General features: G+C 45.6%; 1 protein-coding gene across 1 annotated transcript; it reads right to left on the minus strand.

Moving 5' to 3' along the window:
• Nucleotides 1–1,903: 1,903 nt before the first annotated feature.
• On the minus strand, nucleotides 1,904–17,867 carry LOC110510354 (carcinoembryonic antigen-related cell adhesion molecule 18). Its single transcript, XM_021591720.2, has 7 exons — nucleotides 17,708–17,867; nucleotides 13,868–13,989; nucleotides 13,323–13,527; nucleotides 12,316–12,461; nucleotides 10,873–11,017; nucleotides 9,804–9,957; nucleotides 1,904–2,737 (listed from the first exon to the last, which is right to left on the minus strand). Exons 1-7 carry the CDS (start codon nucleotides 17,763–17,765, stop codon nucleotides 2,650–2,652), a joined length of 918 nt encoding a protein of 305 aa, XP_021447395.1. The 5' UTR covers nucleotides 17,766–17,867; the 3' UTR covers nucleotides 1,904–2,649.
• Nucleotides 17,868–18,993: the final 1,126 nt, after the last annotated feature.

The following is an 18,993-nucleotide window of genomic DNA, read 5'->3' on the forward strand; positions in this document are numbered from 1 at the left end:
CGTTCCTCTAAAATTGCTAGATAAAAAGTGGCCTGTCTCAGTCTCCATAATAGGTCCATCTGTATAAATGATTCTGCCCGGTAGTCGTGGGTAGCCTGACATGATTGTAGGCTACGGATTTACCCTTCTGTACTTCTCCCGCTCAACCACACTTCCGTTCCTTCTGTCTTTTGATTTCTACTTGTCCCACGCCGAGGTATGTTCGCTTTCATCATGTTGTTTTGGCTAGGATAATATCCGCCCCCCGCGTCCCGTTTCATTTCCCCCTGTCACTTTCTCTCCGAGTGTTTGTTCCCCAGTTGTCAGCGGCGGCTCCCCGGCACCAGATGGGGCATTGTTGGAGAGTAATGATGGGGGAACACCTGCCTCTCCAGCGAAAACCTAACGTTCATTTCAACCCATACATACATGCAATTTAACAGAATATTGAGCGGGCCCTAGTTGCTATATTATTCAAGAGAACTATACATGCTCTAGTCATTCCAATGGACATGTCCACTGAGACAGGCTTCCATAGACCGGTATGCTGCTGCTGTCTGTCTTGCTGAGACATGTTGCACTCCTGTTCGCAGCAAAGTAGCATCAGCTAGTCACCCAACTATAGGCTAATGTAATAACCATTGTGTGGTTATGGGTATACTTATCACTCACTATATTGTGCATGGATATTCTTAGGAAACAGAATCAATGATGATAAATACTTGGTGTAAGGTAATAACAACGATTCCTAACAATTATTCCTATATGATATGTGAGGTAAAAGTGTAGCTGGTCATCTTTTTGTAAGCCTACTCCAATCCTATGACCTTTAGCTACTGACATGAGGTCAGAAGCCAGACCCTATGCCAGTGTCTAAGGGCAGCCCTCAACTTTACCCGGTGACATTAGAAGGGAAATCTGATTCTAGGTCAGTGCCTAGGGGCCAGAGCTATCCAAACACAACCATGGAGGCAGAAAGCCCTCATGCGACGGACCTCACTGTCGTCTAGTAGTCCTTGGGCCATCCTGTTGAACCAGCAACATCCATGAATGCGTATGCTTTTTACCCATAAATGCCTCAAAGGCCAAAATAAAACGCTGTTCACTGGCATTTCAAATGAAGAGCGCTTCAAATTTCCAAACTGTATTTTGATGAAGCATGACTGTTTTATGGACTTTTGGCTACACCGTTTTGACCTCAGCCTTTACACCTAGCAGCTAGGACACACAAATGGCCTGTAAAAAGCCAGACGGTGGCCGGAGACTTGAATAATCAGTTTAATAACATTATCCTCGCTGTGCTCTGAAGCGCGTGGACAGTTCCTTTTAACGGAGTGTCATGTTAAACCACAGCATCTCCTTCCTGTTACGGCAGCCTACCTTCAACCAGCCACACATAGTCCAGGCTTCATTAAATACATAGTTATGAGAAGAGCCGTTATAGTGATAAGTGGTGATGGAAATAAGTTAAGGTTAGAAGGCAACAGAGGAGAAAATGAAAGAATGAAGTTGTAGCCTGGCTGGGAGAGGGAGAGTTATTAATGGTGCTGTAGGATGCAGTGGGGAATGAACCATGAGTAACCACATACATAGCCTCACTTAAAACAATGGGTAGATGACTCAAGGTTGTCTGTCGGTCTTCTGTTATTGACTGGGCATATCATATGCAGGCTCTCTCTCCGTGGTTAGATGGTGTGTGTGAGGTGCAGTAAAGATCAGCTGTAGAGGAAGGCCTTGCAGAATGGATAGGAAGTGGAGGGAACTGAGGATACAGAGAGGATAGGAGGTCAAGAGGCCATTGGATTTACTGTATGTGTGTCCAAGCTTGTACCAGCATCCAGCTTTCACAGCATTGTCAATACTCCTCCCTCTCTTGATATGTCCTACATTTTAATCAATGATAAAAGACACTGGGCAATTCCTATTAGAATTTCTCAAATCAACTTTATATCATGACTATTATAAGTACAGGAAATACAGCAAATAGATAGCTCTGAGTGTAATGTTTGAAAGTGCTTCAGTTGTCATTGGAATATAGAGATGCAAAATAATCTACAAGTGTACATCTTGTCTGTATACTTTGAAGTGCGTCACCACTAGTATGCTACATAAGGTTATACATTTCCTTGGAAAAAAATCCACACCAATATTCTACACCACGTAATAGCATTGAGGGGAAAAGGCACATTTGTGATACAGCAGTCACATTACACTTGCAACGTAAGAGACATTCCTTTCTGTGAGCCCAAGGCTGCAAAAGTGGTGGTGGTGGTGAGCAGTTTAACTCAAGGTAACCTCCTTGTGAAAAATGTCTGCAGCTGCTTAGGGTTCCCACAGTATCTAAGACTCCTCCCCCTCACCTTGCCTCAGATAAGAACGTGAATCTCAATTTTGCAGGTTGCGAGATCAATAAAGAGAAAATTGCACACCTTTTGTTCAAGAACACTTCAGCCAACCCCGCTGGAAGCAAACCACCCCAGTAAAACAATCATTTGTCTCCCTCCTCTTACACGCAGCCAGCCTTTGATAATAGCTTCGATTTTACTCTGCATCCATAATCCAGGCACCTCTCCTCCCACCTCGACATCTTCCCTCCTTCCTATTCCTCACTCCCTTTCACCATCTTTCTCCATTTGTTCCCCTACTTCTCCTCTCCATCTCTTGGCGCGGTCACACCAGTGGTTGTTTGTCTCCACTGGTAGAAGCCAGAGACTCCACACTGGCTGTGTAGATGGGCTTCTTCTGAGAGTGGTCATCACTGGAGGTAGAGAGAGGAGGAGGAGAGAAAGAGTGAGTTGCACAATTATGGTTAAATGGACTGCCCAGAGAACCACAGAGGAGAGAAAGATAGAGAGTTGCACCATTATGTGTAAATGGACTGCCCAGAGAACCACAGAGGAGAGAAAGACAAGTAAAAGAGAACAAATAGACTGCCAACCAGTAATCTACAGAATATACTGTAGGTCAAACACACAGATGTAAAGAGCAACCTAACCTCAATAGCTTTCATATATAAGACAGATTACCTATTACAGAAAACATGTACTGTACTCATGTTGTAATCACTCTGATATGAGGTTGGTCAACAGAAGTTGTGGGTCACAATGTGTCTGATTACTGTGTATTTATTGTGATTTTAACAGTACATACTATATGATCATAGTATCCTTTACATGTTTTGCAAGAGTCTGGTGAAAACACACCCACATGAAAAAAATACTATAGTATGCATTGTAGTGATTTTGCGGACTACAGTCTGCAAAATACTACAGTGACTACTGTAGTACTTAGTGTAGTATATACAGTCAACTCTATCTACAGTATAAATACAGTAGTAAAATAAAACGTGTAGTATATACTACAGTAATTAATGTAGTGTTTTTGTGGACTGCAGTATATAATGTAGTATTTACTGTAGTGTTTTTGCAGACATTACTGTAGTGTTCACTATACTGTTTGTTTTATTATCTTTGACATAGAAGTGGAGGCTTTCTCTTAGAAGAAACCTACTAGAGAAATTCTAAGAGCACATTTTCCATAACCTGTAAGCAGGTAGGACTGGGGTCTGAACGTCAGCTCTTTTCTCTAACCTGTAAGTAGGTAGGACTGGGGTCTGAACGTCAGCTCTTTTCTCTAACCTGTAAGCAGGTAGGACTGGGGTCTGAACGTCAGCTCTTTTCTCTAACCTGTAAGTAGGTAGGACTGGGGTCTGAACGTCAGCTCTTTTCTCTAACCTGTAAGCAGGTAGGACTGGGGTCTGAACATCAGCTCTTTTCTCTGACCTGTAAGCAGGTAGGACTGGGGTCTGAACGTCAGCTCTTTTCTCTGACCTGTAAGTAGGTAGGACTGGGGTCTGAACGTCAGCTCTTTTCTCTAACCTGTAAGCAGGTAGGACTGGGGTCTGAACGTCAGCTCTTTTCTCTAACCTGTAAGCAGGTAGGACTGGGGTCTGAACGTCAGCTCTTTTCTCTAACCTGTAAGCAGGTAGGACTGGGGTCTGAACGTCAGCTCTTTTCTCTAACCTGTAAGCAGGTAGGACTGGGGTCTGAACGTCAGCTCTTTTCTCTAACCTGTAAGCAGGTAGGACTGGGGTCTGAACGTCAGCTCTTTTCTCTAACCTGTAAGTAGGTAGGACTGGGGTCTGAACGTCAGCTCTTTTCTTTAACCTGTAAGTAGGTAGGACTGGGGTCTGAACGTCAGCTCTTTTCTCTGACCTGTAAGCAGGTAGGACTGGGGTCTGAACGTCAGCTCTTTTCTCTAACCTGTAAGTAGGTAGGACTGGGGTCTGAACGTCAGCTCTTTTCTCTAACCTGTAAGCAGGTAGGACTGGGGTCTGAACGTCAGCTCTTTTCTCTGACCTGTAAGTAGGTAGGACTGGGGTCTGAACGTCAGCTCTTTTCTCTAACCTGTAAGTAGGTAGGACTGGGGTCTGAACGTCAGCTCTTTTCTCTGACCTGTAAGCAGGTAGGACTGGGGTCTGAACGTCAGCTCTTTTCTCTAACCTGTAAGCAGGTAGGACTGGGGTCTGAACGTCAGCTCTTTTCTCTAACCTGTAAGTAGGTAGGACTGGGGTCTGAACGTCAGCTCTTTTCTCTGACCTGTAAGCAGGTAGGACTGGGGTCTGAACGTCAGCTCTTTTCTCTAACCTGTAAGTAGGTAGGACTGGGGTCTGAACGTCAGCTCTTTTCTCTGACCTGTAAGCAGGTAGGACTGGGGTCTGAACGTCAGCTCTTTTCTCTAACCTGTAAGCAGGTAGGACTGGGGTCTGAACGTCAGCTCTTTTCTCTAACCTGTAAGCAGGTAGGACTGGGGTCTGAACGTCAGCTCTTTTCTCTGACCTGTAAGTAGGTAGGACTGGGGTCTGAACGTCAGCTCTTTTCTCTAACCTGTAAGCAGGTAGGACTGGGGTCTGAACGTCAGCTCTTTTCTCTAACCTGTAAGCAGGTAGGACTGGGGTCTGAACGTCAGCTCTTTTCTCTGACCTGTAAGCAGGTAGGACTGGGGTCTGAACGTCAGCTCTTTTCTCTAACCTGTAAGCAGGTAGGACTGGGGTCTGAACGTCAGCTCTTTTCTCTAACCTGTAAGCAGGTAGGACTGGGGTCTGAACGTCAGCTCTTTTCTCTAACCTGTAAGCAGGTAGGACTGGGGTCTGAACGTCAGCTCTTTTCTCTGACCTGTAAGCAGGTAGGACTGGGGTCTGAACGTCAGCTCTTTTCTCTGACCTGTGATCAGGTAGGACTGGGGTCTGAACGTCAGCTCTTTTCTCTGACCTGTAAGCAGGTAGGACTGGGGTCTGAACGTCAGCTCTTTTCTCTAACCTGTAAGCAGGTAGGACTGGGGTCTGAACGTCAGCTCTTTTCTCTAACCTGTAAGTAGGTAGGACTGGGGTCTGAACGTCAGCTCTTTTCTCTAACCTGTAAGTAGGTAGGACTGGGGTCTGAACGTCAGCTCTTTTCTCTAACCTGTAAGTAGGTAGGACTGGGGTCTGAACGTCAGCTCTTTTCTCTGACCTGTAAGCAGGTAGGACTGGGGTCTGAACGTCAGCTCTTTTCTCTAACCTGTAAGCAGGTAGGACTGGGGTCTGAACGTCAGCTCTTTTCTCTAACCTGTAAGTAGGTAGGACTGGGGTCTGAACGTCAGCTCTTTTCTTTAACCTGTAAGTAGGTAGGACTGGGGTCTGAACGTCAGCTCCTTTCTCTGACCTGTAAGCAGGTAGGACTGGGGTCTGAACGTCAGCTCTTTTCTCTAACCTGTAAGTAGGTAGGACTGGGGTCTGAACGTCAGCTCTTTTCTCTAACCTGTAAGCAGGTAGGACTGGGGTCTGAACGTCAGCTCTTTTCTCTGACCTGTAAGTAGGTAGGACTGGGGTCTGAACGTCAGCTCTTTTCTCTAACCTGTAAGTAGGTAGGACTGGGGTCTGAACGTCAGCTCTTTTCTCTGACCTGTAAGCAGGTAGGACTGGGGTCTGAACGTCAGCTCTTTTCTCTAACCTGTAAGCAGGTAGGACTGGGGTCTGAACGTCAGCTCTTTTCTCTAACCTGTAAGTAGGTAGGACTGGGGTCTGAACGTCAGCTCTTTTCTCTGACCTGTAAGCAGGTAGGACTGGGGTCTGAACGTCAGCTCTTTTCTCTAACCTGTAAGTAGGTAGGACTGGGGTCTGAACGTCAGCTCTTTTCTCTGACCTGTAAGCAGGTAGGACTGGGGTCTGAACGTCAGCTCTTTTCTCTAACCTGTAAGCAGGTAGGACTGGGTTCTGAACGTCAGCTCTTTTCTCTAACCTGTAAGCAGGTAGGACTGGGGTCTGAACGTCAGCTCTTTTCTCTAACCTGTAAGCAGGTAGGACTGGGGTCTGAACGTCAGCTCTTTTCTCTAACCTGTAAGTAGGTAGGACTGGGGTCTGAACGTCAGCTCTTTTCTCTAACCTGTAAGTAGGTAGGACTGGGGTCTGAACGTCAGCTCTTTTCTCTGACCTGTAAGCAGGTAGGACTGGGGTCTGAACGTCAGCTCTTTTCTCTAACCTGTAAGCAGGTAGGACTGGGGTCTGAACGTCAGCTCTTTTCTCTAACCTGTAAGCAGGTAGGACTGGGGTCTGAACGTCAGCTCTTTTCTCTGACCTGTAAGTAGGTAGGACTGGGGTCTGAACGTCAGCTCTTTTCTCTAACCTGTAAGCAGGTAGGACTGGGGTCTGAACGTCAGCTCTTTTCTCTAACCTGTAAGCAGGTAGGACTGGGGTCTGAACGTCAGCTCTTTTCTCTGACCTGTAAGCAGGTAGGACTGGGGTCTGAACGTCAGCTCTTTTCTCTGACCTGTAAGCAGGTAGGACTGGGGTCTGAACGTCAGCTCTTTTCTCTGACCTGTAAGCAGGTAGGACTGGGGTCTGAACGTCAGCTCTTTTCTCTAACCTGTAAGCAGGTAGGACTGGGGTCTGAACGTCAGCTCTTTTCTCTGACCTGTAAGCAGGTAGGACTGGGGTCTGAACGTCAGCTCTTTTCTCTGACCTGTAAGCAGGTAGGACTGGGGTCTGAACGTCAGCTCTTTTCTCTGACCTGTAAGCAGGTAGGACTGGGGTCTGAACGTCAGCTCTTTTCTCTAACCTGTAAGCAAGTAGGACTGGGGTCTGAACGTCAGCTCTTTTCTCTAACCTGTAAGTAGGTAGGACTGGGGTCTGAACGTCAGCTCTTTTCTCTAACCTGTAAGTAGGTAGGACTGGGGTCTGAACGTCAGCTCTTTTCTCTAACCTGTAAGTAGGTAGGACTGGGGTCTGAACGTCAGCTCTTTTCTCTGACCTGTAAGCAGGTAGGACTGGGGTCTGAACGTCAGCTCTTTTCTCTAACCTGTAAGCAGGTAGGACTGGGGTCTGAACGTCAGCTCTTTTCTCTAACCTGTAAGTAGGTAGGACTGGGGTCTGAACGTCAGCTCTTTTCTTTAACCTGTAAGTAGGTAGGACTGGGGTCTGAACGTCAGCTCTTTTCTCTGACCTGTAAGCAGGTAGGACTGGGGTCTGAACGTCAGCTCTTTTCTCTAACCTGTAAGTAGGTAGGACTGGGGTCTGAACGTCAGCTCTTTTCTCTAACCTGTAAGCAGGTAGGACTGGGGTCTGAACGTCAGCTCTTTTCTCTGACCTGTAAGCAGGTAGGACTGGGGTCTGAACGTCAGCTCTTTTCTCTAACCTGTAAGCAGGTAGGACTGGGGTCTGAACGTCAGCTCTTTTCTCTGACCTGTAAGTAGGTAGGACTGGGGTCTGAACGTCAGCTCTTTTCTCTAACCTGTAAGCAGGTAGGACTGGGGTCTGAACGTCAGCTCTTTTCTCTGACCTGTAAGCAGGTAGGACTGGGGTCTGAACGTCAGCTCTTTTCTCTGACCTGTAAGCAGGTAGGACTGGGGTCTGAACGTCAGCTCTTTTCTCTAACCTGTAAGCAGGTAGGACTGGGGTCTGAACGTCAGCTCTTTTCTCTAACCTGTAAGTAGGTAGGACTGGGGTCTGAACGTCAGCTCTTTTCTCTAACCTGTAAGTAGGTAGGACTGGGGTCTGAACGTCAGCTCTTTTCTCTAACCTGTAAGCAGGTAGGACTGGGGTCTGAACGTCAGCTCTTTTCTCTGACCTGTAAGTAGGTAGGACTGGGGTCTGAACGTCAGCTCTTTTCTCTAACCTGTAAGCAGGTAGGACTGGGGTCTGAACGTCAGCTCTTTTCTCTAACCTGTAAGTAGGTAGGACTGGGGTCTGAACGTCAGCTCTTTTCTCTAACCTGTAAGTAGGTAGGACTGGGGTCTGAACGTCAGCTCTTTTCTCTGACCTGTAAGTAGGTAGGACTGGGGTCTGAACGTCAGCTCTTTTCTCTAACCTGTAAGCAGGTAGGACTGGGGTCTGAACGTCAGCTCTTTTCTCTAACCTGTAAGCAGGTAGGACTGGGGTCTGAACGTCAGCTCTTTTCTCTAACCTGTAAGCAGGTAGGACTGGGGTCTGAACGTCAGCTCTTTTCTCTGACCTGTAAGCAGGTAGGACTGGGGTCTGAACGTCAGCTCTTTTCTCTAACCTGTAAGCAGGTAGGACTGGGGTCTGAACGTCAGCTCTTTTCTCTAACCTGTAAGCAGGTAGGACTGGGGTCTGAACGTCAGCTCTTTTCTCTAACCTGTAAGCAGGTAGGACTGGGGTCTGAACGTCAGCTCTTTTCTCTGACCTGTAAGCAGGTAGGACTGGGGTCTGAACGTCAGCTCTTTTCTCTGACCTGTAAGCAGGTAGGACTGGGGTCTGAACGTCAGCTCTTTTCTCTGACCTGTAAGCAGGTAGGACTGGGGTCTGAACGTCAGCTCTTTTCTCTGACCTGTAAGCAGGTAGGACTGGGGTCTGAACGTCAGCTCTTTTCTCTGACCTGTAAGTAGGTAGGACTGGGGTCTGAACGTCAGCTCTTTTCTCTGACCTGTAAGCAGGTAGGACTGGGGTCTGAACGTCAGCTCTTTTCTCTGACCTGTAAGCAGGTAGGACTGGGGTCTGAACGTCAGCTCTTTTCTCTGACCTGTAAGCAGGTAGGACTGGGGTCTGAACGTCAGCTCTTTTCTCTGACCTGTAAGCAGGTAGGACTGGGGTCTGAACGTCAGCTCTTTTCTCTGACCTGTAAGCAGGTAGGACTGGGGTCTGAACGTCAGCTCTTTTCTCTAACCTGTAAGCAGGTAGGACTGGGGTCTGAACGTCAGCTCTTTTCTCTAACCTGTATGGAACACAATATATGGTCTATACTTGGCATGTAGATAGATGTCTTACTTATAGATGGCACAAATTGGGATAGGGGAATGGGCAGAGTATATGCAAATAAAAATACTGCAGTATTTACTTTAGTTTAAAAAGTGTAGTGTTTTTGCAGACATTACTGTAGTATTTACTATAGTATTCTGCAACATTCTATAGTAAGTACTACACATGATAGAGGGATACTACAGTGTGTAGTATAGTTTTCTACAGTATACCACATAATTCTACAGTAAGTACTGTAGTATTCTATAGTAAACTGTAGTATTTTTTCATGTGGGCAGGGAAGAGATCAGGGAGGAAGTCAGCGACTGGGTCTAGCTGGTCACCGCTACTGGGACATAGCGGTCTACAAGAACACTAACACACACAGTAAATCCACCTTAGCCTTGGTACTATCGTAAGAGTCAGAGTGAAATATAAGGCAATAGATATAATATATTGGCCTGGCTATAACCTGGGATAAATGGAAGAGGAGAGGGAATGAGATAAAAGAAAGGAGGGGCACCACACACACACACACAGGGAGAGGGAGAGAGAGAGGTGAGGAGGGCACTGTGCCACAGAGCTCAGCACTCACATGGGTCCCTTGGTGCTCTTGGCCTGCTTGGCCCTGCGGACCAGGAAGACGGTGATAGACAGGATGAGCACCAGGAGAACCGCCCCCGCCACGGAGGTCATCAACACCAGGTTGGTGGAGTCGTACCAGGCTTGGTTGAGACGGCCGTTGGTGGCTGCAGGCCGGAGAGTCAGACACACTACAGGCTTTAATACCAGATGATTCACAGACAGTTTATTTTGTTAGCCTAGCTCCATACTGTCCATTTCGTAGTGTATCCAACTCTACTGGATAAAATGGTTATAATCTGACCCTGCTGGTCATCTATGAACGTTTGAATATCTTGAAAAACAATCTGGCCTTAATGGCCACATGCATCTCCACCCGGTACAGCCAGAAGAGCCTGATTCCTCTCTAGGTTTCTTCCTAGCCTCTGTGCTGCTTCATCTGCATAGCTTGCTCTCTGCGGTTTTAGGCTGGGTGTCTGTAAAGCACTGTGACAACTGCTGATGTAAAAGGGCTGTATTAAATACATTTGATTGATTAAAAATAGTGTAAAATGAAGTGCAAATGATTGTTCACTACGATTATTCACTTCCACTTCATACTGAAGCAGTGTCTTCACTGTTATAATTGACATGCATCCAGTTTGATTGGCGCAACTGACTTGGAGGCTAGATAATTGAAACGATTGTAATCTCAAGGATTATAATTGACTCTATATTGGCGATATGATCGTGTGGAAAAACCCGTGACCATTAATGCAGCGTAATCATCTCACAGGTCGCTGATAAAAATGAACAATGATCAGTATGATAAATTGGATTAGCTGTAACTTAATGAGTTCTCTTCTTCAGTGACATATTTAGTGTCCTAAGACACGTCCTCCGCAGTGGCCAGTTGCTCTCCTCCATCACATAGCCTAAGACCCTCGCCTTCACGGGAGCTCCTCCTCCCCATAAGTGCCTTGGCCCTAACATCTGTGTTCCTCGCCCTCCCTCCTCTTATTCCTGCTTGCTAACCCCTACACTTACTGTCCCTCTTCATAACACCAACCCCTGTAGTCCCCGCCTTCCTGACCCCTACCTACCTGGCAGCACAGTGATGGAGATGGTGCTGCTCTTCTTCAGGCTGGACAGGGTGGGGTGCTCAGCCATGCAGGTGTAGTCTCCACCATCCTCCATCCTCACATTCTTCAGCCTCAGCTTGGAGGAGGGCACGATCCAGTCCTCTCCCTGATAGAGGGAAGGATGGTGGATGAGAGAGAGAGAGGAGAGAGAGAGAGGGGTGCGAATGGAGGAGAAAGCGAGCGAACGAGTCAAGAAAATGATTCTCAGTGGAGTTACAGTATGCGTGTCCCTGTGACAGAAGCAATAAACTCCCAGACAAGGTGTATTTACCTGAACAAATTGAATCAATTCCACATAAACTCAATTCACTGACCTAGATGAAGCAATCAGCAAAGAATAGCACGGCAACACTGTTAACAACACATAAGGAGAAAACGGGAGGCACAGTGGACACAGAACTAGCTGCTGGGCCATTATTAAGAGGGAGAGTTAGACACAGTAGGGGAGAAATAATAAGAGAAACAGAATAGAAACAAACCAAAAAAAGACACTACACCTTGCAAATGATTTGGTTCCTGGGATCTCACATTTTCCTGCCAAGAAAGTCAATTTCAATTTGAATGAGGGGCTGAATTAAGAGGATTTCCAGGAAAGGCCAGGTTTGGCCAAAACAGCATTCTGCATGGAAATCCACTGGCTCAGATGCATCCAGTCTCTTGCCTGCCTCCTATGGACATTACTGGAGACCGGGACTGTGCAGTCAGTCAGCAGCTGCCCATCAAATGGCCCATACTGTTTGTTTCTCTGCCCCTATAATTCCTCCCATCCCCATCCTTGAATATTTTCTACCCCAAATCCAAATGTATAAAGAGTTATGCAAATAGTATAGAATGTGTGGACAGACTGGTTCAAAAGGTAGATGGGGGATATTTGAGAGTGGATTCTTTCTAAAGACATTCAAATTCAGAAAAATGTATTAAAATGAGGACTAACTTGATTTTAAAGGCGTGAAATTGCATCAGGTCTGAAATAGTGGACCACAATGTGCTGAAGTAGTGATACCTTATTTTACCACTAGGGAGCAGCAAATCAATTCACCAAGGTCTTATTGTTGCCTGCATGGCCATTCGGGAGTTTGACATTTAGCATTGAGAGGTCTTAATTCCCCTGGGTATTTGGTTTGTGGCTTTGGTAACAGCAAGTTGAATAATTCAACAATGATTAACTGAACATTGAAAAATCATTAGGATTCTATCAACAGATTGGCTTTCAGGTTGCCACTTGTCTAGACCTCATTAAACTATTAATCCTCTGTAAGTGGGCAGGCTGCTCTACAGAAAGACGGGGCCCCAAACCAGGGAATAACAATGAATACTGAGCACCTCTTATGGTGCTGAGAGTGAAAGAGGAGCGGGACAGAGATCGAGCGATAGAAGGCCAGATCCTGACAGGCCCAAACTCACATATTTCTGCCAGAAGTATTGTGGTGCCTCAGAGGCTGTGGTGGAGCACTCCACCTCTACGTCTTCGCCTAGTGTCACAAGCAGGTTTTCCTTGATGAACTTCCGGCTGGAGGAGGACACATCGTACACAGACAGCTCACGTATGTCTGAACAGGGAATCAGAAACACAGCAGAGACGTAGAATAAAAGAAGAATGCATGCATGATGGTTTTAAGAGGTTTGAGTGCGTGTGTGCAGCTGTGCACGGTGTACAAGCATGCATAAACATGAGTCAACAGAGCCATATCCCTGAGTATACTGCAGTATCGTGCCTCAAATCCTCTACAAATTGCCCATGAGGAGGGAACAATCAGATAATGGTAATTGCCTTCATCTTCCTAAGTCCTCACAATGGTGCACTGTGGAGTGTGACGGTTCATTTTCTCCCACTCTACGTCAACGGAACCATCTCCATGGGCCTTGGGCTCTCTCCTTCTGTCCACACAAATAATTCCCCATTATCGATTGCTCCACGGGCAAAGAAGCCTATCAAAAGACATGACGGACGATTTGATCGCCCCTGTAGCGCAAGGGAAAATAGGCCTCACGCTATGACCACCCTTTCATGTGCCTTGTACAGTACAATGTGTCTCTTCTTCTGGTTATTTGTATTTCTATCTATCCCCTGTGAATTTCCGTTTCTGGAACATTGTTTTTGAAAACAAGGAGAATGGATATACTGTACGGTGGAGTGGATAGCAGGCGCTCCTCCTGGAGAGCTACTACTGGGTGTGCAGGGGTTTGTTCCAGCACACCACAGAATTTAGCTAATCAAGGTTCTGGGGAGCAGCTGATACAAATCAGGTGTATTAAAGCAGGGTTGTATTAAAAGCCTGCATGCCCAGCAGCTCTCCAGAAGGTTTGGTCTTTCCTGCGGTGCAGAATTATTGGCCATTTAAAAAAATATTTAAAAAATAAACAGCTGTTACAGACAAGCATGTGACTAATATTGCCCACCCTATACTCACATTCGACGGTGATAGCCAGGGGCTGGGAGGAGTTGTCGGGTGCCGTGGCGTTGTCTGCGACACAGCGGTAGAGTCCTTGGTGGAAGTAGCTGACGATGCCGCGGATGGACAGAAGCAGTTGGCTCGCCTCACGCCTCAAGATAACACCAGGGATACATCGCCGGTACATGGACTCCTCCTCCAGTCGATACCACTTATTCATGTACTGATGAAGAGTAGGAGAGAGAGGAACAGTGAGCGAAAAACAGAGATGTACCTCATCTGCAAACAGCAGTGATATGGAGGACTGGCAGTGATATGAGTAGTAGTGAGAATGATTACCTTCTTGGTCTGCAAACATTGGTCATTTTATATACAACAAAATGATAAAGCTGAGCCCTGTTGACATAATTAAACATACTGCACTACTGAAGTCGAGTTCAAGTCATGTTTCGATAAGTGTAGAACCTCAACACGCTTTACTTCACATAGTACAGCAACAGAATTGGCAATCATATAACCCAATTAGAAGTAAGGTCAGAGGTAGAAGTAGCCTGTGTCCTGACCTTGGAAAACTTCTCAAAGTGGACTTGGCTGGTGTTGAGCTCCGAGTCAGAAAGCAGACATTCCAGGGTGACTTCATCGTTCTCCAGAACAGGCTTGTCTGGTCCCTGTATGACCAGAGCCGCTAGACAGGACAGAGGAAGACAACAAGGATCAAATCAACACCATCATCATACATACACTTTAGCTGTCGATGCTGGTTTATTGTTTAGCTAATCTTGTCCCATGGCTGGTAGTAGACAAGATTATTGTTTAGCCCACCTATTGCTAGAGTCATTCCAGTGTTTTTTTTTGTTGAGAAGTATTTTGATACACTTCAGTGGATGGGCTGGTGCACCTAACATTAGGCCACATATAGGGCATTAGACTGGGCTGGTGCACCTAACATTAGGCCACATATAGGGCATTAGACTGGGCTGGTGCACCTAACATTAGACCACATATAGGGCATTAGACCGGGCTGGTGCACCTAACATTAGGCCACATATAGGGCATTAGACTGGGCGGGTGCACCTAACATTAGGCCACATATAGGCCACATATAGGGCATTAGACTGGGCTGGTGCACCTAACATTAGGCCACATATAGGGCATTAGACTGGGCTGGTGCCCCTAACATTAGGCTACATATAGGGCATTAGACTGGGCTGGTGCACCTAACATTAGGCCACATATAGGGCATTAGACTGGGCTGGTGCACCTAACATTAGGCCACATATAGGGCATTAGACTGGGCTGGTGCACCTAACATTAGGCCACATATAGGGCATTAGACTGGGCTGGTGCACCTAACATTAGGCCACATATAGGGCATTAGACTGGGCTGGTGCACCTAACATTAGGCCACATGTAGGGCATTAGACTGGGCTGGTGCACCTAACATTAGGCTACATATAGGGCATTAGACTGGGCTGGTGCACCTAACATTAGGCCACATATAGGGCATTAGACTGGGCTGGTGCACCTAACATTAGACCACATATAGGGCATTAGACCGGGCTGGTGCCCCTAACATTAGGCCACATATAGGGCATTAGACTGGGCTGGTGCACCTAACATTAGGCCACATATAGGGCATTAGACTGGGCTGGTGCACCTAACATTAGGCCATATATAGGGCATTAGACCGGGCTGGTGCACCTAACATTAGGCCACATATAGGGCATTAGACCGGGCTGGTGCACCTAGCATTAGGCCACATATAGGGCATTAGACTGGGCTGGTGCACCTAACATTAGGCCACATATAGGGCATTAGACTGGGCTGGTGCACCTAACATTAGGCCACATATAGGGCATTAGACTGGGCTGGTGCACCTAACATTAGGCCACATATAGGGCATTAGACCGGGCTGGTGCACCTAACATTAGGCTACATATAGGGCATTAGACTGGGCGGGTGCACCTAACATTAGGCCACATATAGGCCACATATAGGGCATTAGACTGGGCTGGTGCACCTAACATTAGGCCACATATAGGGCATTAGACTGGGCTGGTGCCCCTAACATTAGGCTACATATAGGGCATTAGACTGGGCTGGTGCACCTAACATTAGGCCACATATAGGGCATTAGACTGGGCTGGTGCACCTAACATTAGGCCACATATAGGGCATTAGACTGGGCTGGTGCACCTAACATTAGGCCACATATAGGGCATTAGACTGGGCTGGTGCACCTAACATTAGGCCACATATAGGGCATTAGACTGGGCTGGTGCACTTAACATTAGGCCACATGTAGGGCATTAGACTGGGCTGGTGCACCTAACATTAGGCCACATATAGGGCATTAGACTGGGCTGGTGCACCTAACATTAGGCCACATATAGGGCATTAGACTGGGCTGGTGCACCTAACATTAGGCCACATATAGGGCATTAGACTGGGCTGGTGCACCTAACATTAGGCCACATATAGGGCATTAGACCGGGCTGGTGCACCTAACATTAGGCCACATATAGGGCATTAGACCGGGCTGGTGCACCTAGCATTAGGCCACATATAGGGCATTAGACTGGGCTGGTGCACCTAACATTAGGCCACATATAGGGCATTAGACTGGGCTGGTGCACCTAACATTAGGCCACATATAGGGCATTAGACTGGGCTGGTGCACCTAACATTAGGCCACATATAGGGCATTAGACCGGGCTGGTGCACCTAACATTAGGCCACATATAGGGCATTAGACTGGGCTGGTGCACCTAACATTAGGCCACATATAGGGCATTTGACTGGGGTGGTGCACCTAACATTAGGCCACATATAGGGCATTTGACTGGGGTGGTGCACCTAACATTAGGCCACATATAGGGCATTTGACTGGGGTGGTGCACCTAACATTAGGCCACATATAGGGCATTAGACTGGGCTGGTGCACCTAACATTAGGCCACATATAGACTGGGCTGTTGCAGCAGCTTACTGTTTGAGTGACAAATACATTGTTTTATTTTTATACAAGCTCTTCCTTTTCCTCCTCTTTGTCTGACTCAGACCGGACTGGCATTTAGCCAAATACAGTCATATGAACAACAGGTTTGTCTACTTGACTAGGAGATGTAATAGTCCAGCAGGAGGTCCCCTGCTGGACAAAGCGTTTTAGTGCAAAAACACAGACCAACCACGCACTTGCATTACTTGTCAGAGGAGCTGAACAACACGTTGAAAGCACACCATTTCACGGGGATGACTGTGGCATTATCGATCCACACCATGGTAAATGTTGAAGAAAAGCAATTGGAAACATGTTTTCGATAGTGACAAAAAAAATAAACAGTGACTTAAATTGCTTTTCTCCACAAGCGCTGAGTCTCCAAGGTAAATCAAAACCCTTGGAGATAGATAGAGGCGCAGAGATTAATTTGATTTGTCACACTTTCAATTTCGTATTCAGATAATTGGCTTTTCAGGGGAGTTCCGCTCTCAATTAATAATTGAATCATTACACAGGCACACAAAGAGACGATATATATATATATATATATATATATATATATACACACACACACACACACACACACACATCTGCGTCACCTGATTTTACGCAGCACTTGAGATCGTTTCAGCGCGACCGAAAACAAAATCATCTCTTTCCCATAATATACTAATATACCAACCATGATAACACACCATGTGCAGATAATGAGTGCAAGTTAAATCCGAGTATAAGCCCTTATGTGATGCCAAACCAGTGGTGGAAAAAGTACCCAATTGTCATACTTGAGTTAAAGTAAAGATACCTTCATAGAAAATGACTCAAGTAAAAGTGAAAGTCACCCAGTAAAATACTACTTGAATAAAAGTCTAAAAGTATTTGGTTTTAAATCTACTTCAGTATCAAAAGTAAATGGAATTGCTAAAATATACTTAAGTATCAAAAGTAAAAGTAAAACACTCATAATTTATAAAAGATACATTTGTATTTAGTACATCCGCCAGAGCTGAGGTAGAGGGATGACAGGAATGTTCTCTTGATAAGTGCGTGAATTGGACAGTTTCTGTCCTGTTAAGCATTCAAAATGTAAAATACTTTTGGGTGTCAGGGAAAATGTAAGGAGTAAAAAATACATAATTTTATTTAGGAATGTAGTGGAGTAAAAGTTGTCTGAAATATAAATAGTGAAGTACTGATACTCAAAAAACGATTTAAGTAGCACTTTAAAGTATTTTTACTTAAGTACTTTACACCACATTTGTCAAGAAAACTAATTTGAAGAACAATGTTGAAGAGTTCACGTTTGCAGTTGAATTAAAACAAATAAGACTACATAAAATGTAAGTGTAACGAGTAGAATAAAATGAAATTCACTCAGTTAAAGTAAATAAAAGTATATTTACCAATACTGCTGTGAGCATGTGCAATTACTAAAATCGCAAAGAGTATAAAACCTCTCATGTTTGTTATTGGATTCTGGGTATTGATGAGTATTCCCACTCTGCTTCACTGTCTGTATCCAAATACTGCAAGCCCCTCTGAATGTGGAAAGGAACGTCTGGAACTGTACTTATTGATACTGGGGAGGCGTGGCTTCCAGGGTTGTCTTTCTTTCAAAGTTTGGAAACAAGCTTTACACACGTATATATATATATATATATATACACACACACACCTCTTTCTTTCCACGTGCCGAATGTTTTTCTGAAAGTGTTTATTTCTGTTTGGTTTTAAATAACTGTTCTCCGCTGTTGTAGATATTAAGTAAAAACAAGACGTGTGTACATTGATAACAATGGGAGTATACGCTCCAATTACCAATCACTTGTTAGTGCGTCACTTGTCTCCGTGCACTCAGGATGTTGATGTAGTTTCACGCAGCTCAGTGCTATACGAGTTCATTGAAAAGTCCCTACCCTAACCACAACCATAGCACTTACCTAACATTTTAAAATTCTACTTTAATGGGGTAGGGATGTCCCAAAGATCCCGGATAGCACTGATCGTGTCATTCATGGCTTTTGTCACACGAGAGCTTTTGCCATCTAGAAGTCAATTATCTGTCCTTAACCAAACCTGTCCCTACTTCAGGTGAGCCCGAAAATGGTTCCGTGTACACTTAATTACATATGACAAGTGGAAGGACGCTCTTTAAGCATGTGGACTGTTCTGCGTCGCCTGATTTTACGCAGCACTTGAGATCGTTTCAGCGCGACCAAATAAACACTTGCAAAACCGAGAGCAAAATCATCAATTTCCAATAGGTACTGCGAAATGCTGATGTAGAGTTTCGAGGAAGAGTTAGCACACTTGAAACATAGCCTTTTCATGGAGACATGTTGATTAGTCAAACTCCAAGAACGCCCGTCTCATACCTTTTTCATTTTTCTGTTTCTGGCAAACCAATTCTGGCATTTCTGTAGTGTCATCACTAGTGGCTTGTCATGCTATATGTCTGATACAATTATCTGGGAGACCTTATACAAGCCTTGCCTGTTGTTGGGAATCCCAGCTGACCGTGCTGACCGTGGTTTTAGTATCAGTTTACACCAGTTAGTAAACATCTGAGACACTCAGAAGCACATCTTGGGTCAAAGAGGCTGGAGTGAAATGATCATTACATAAGGCCCAATAGATGTTGTTCTTGAAAAACCCCGAATGACTGAGGCAATCATTACTGAAAACAGGT

This window comes from Oncorhynchus mykiss, chromosome 3, assembly GCF_013265735.2.
Source record: "Oncorhynchus mykiss isolate Arlee chromosome 3, USDA_OmykA_1.1, whole genome shotgun sequence".
NCBI lineage: Eukaryota > Metazoa > Chordata > Actinopteri > Salmoniformes > Salmonidae > Oncorhynchus > Oncorhynchus mykiss.

Coding starts and splice junctions, on each gene's coding strand:
- LOC110510354 (XM_021591720.2), bottom strand. CDS start 17,765: ATGAGAGGTTTTATACTCTTTGCGATTTTAGTAATTGCACATGCTCAC. Junction 13,528..13,867: donor ACTTTGAGAAGTTTTCCAAG/GTCAGGACACAG, acceptor ACTCTTCATCAG/TACATGAATAAGTGGTATCG. Junction 12,462..13,322: donor CCTGGCTATCACCGTCGAAT/GTGAGTATAGGG, acceptor TTCCCTGTTCAG/ACATACGTGAGCTGTCTGTG.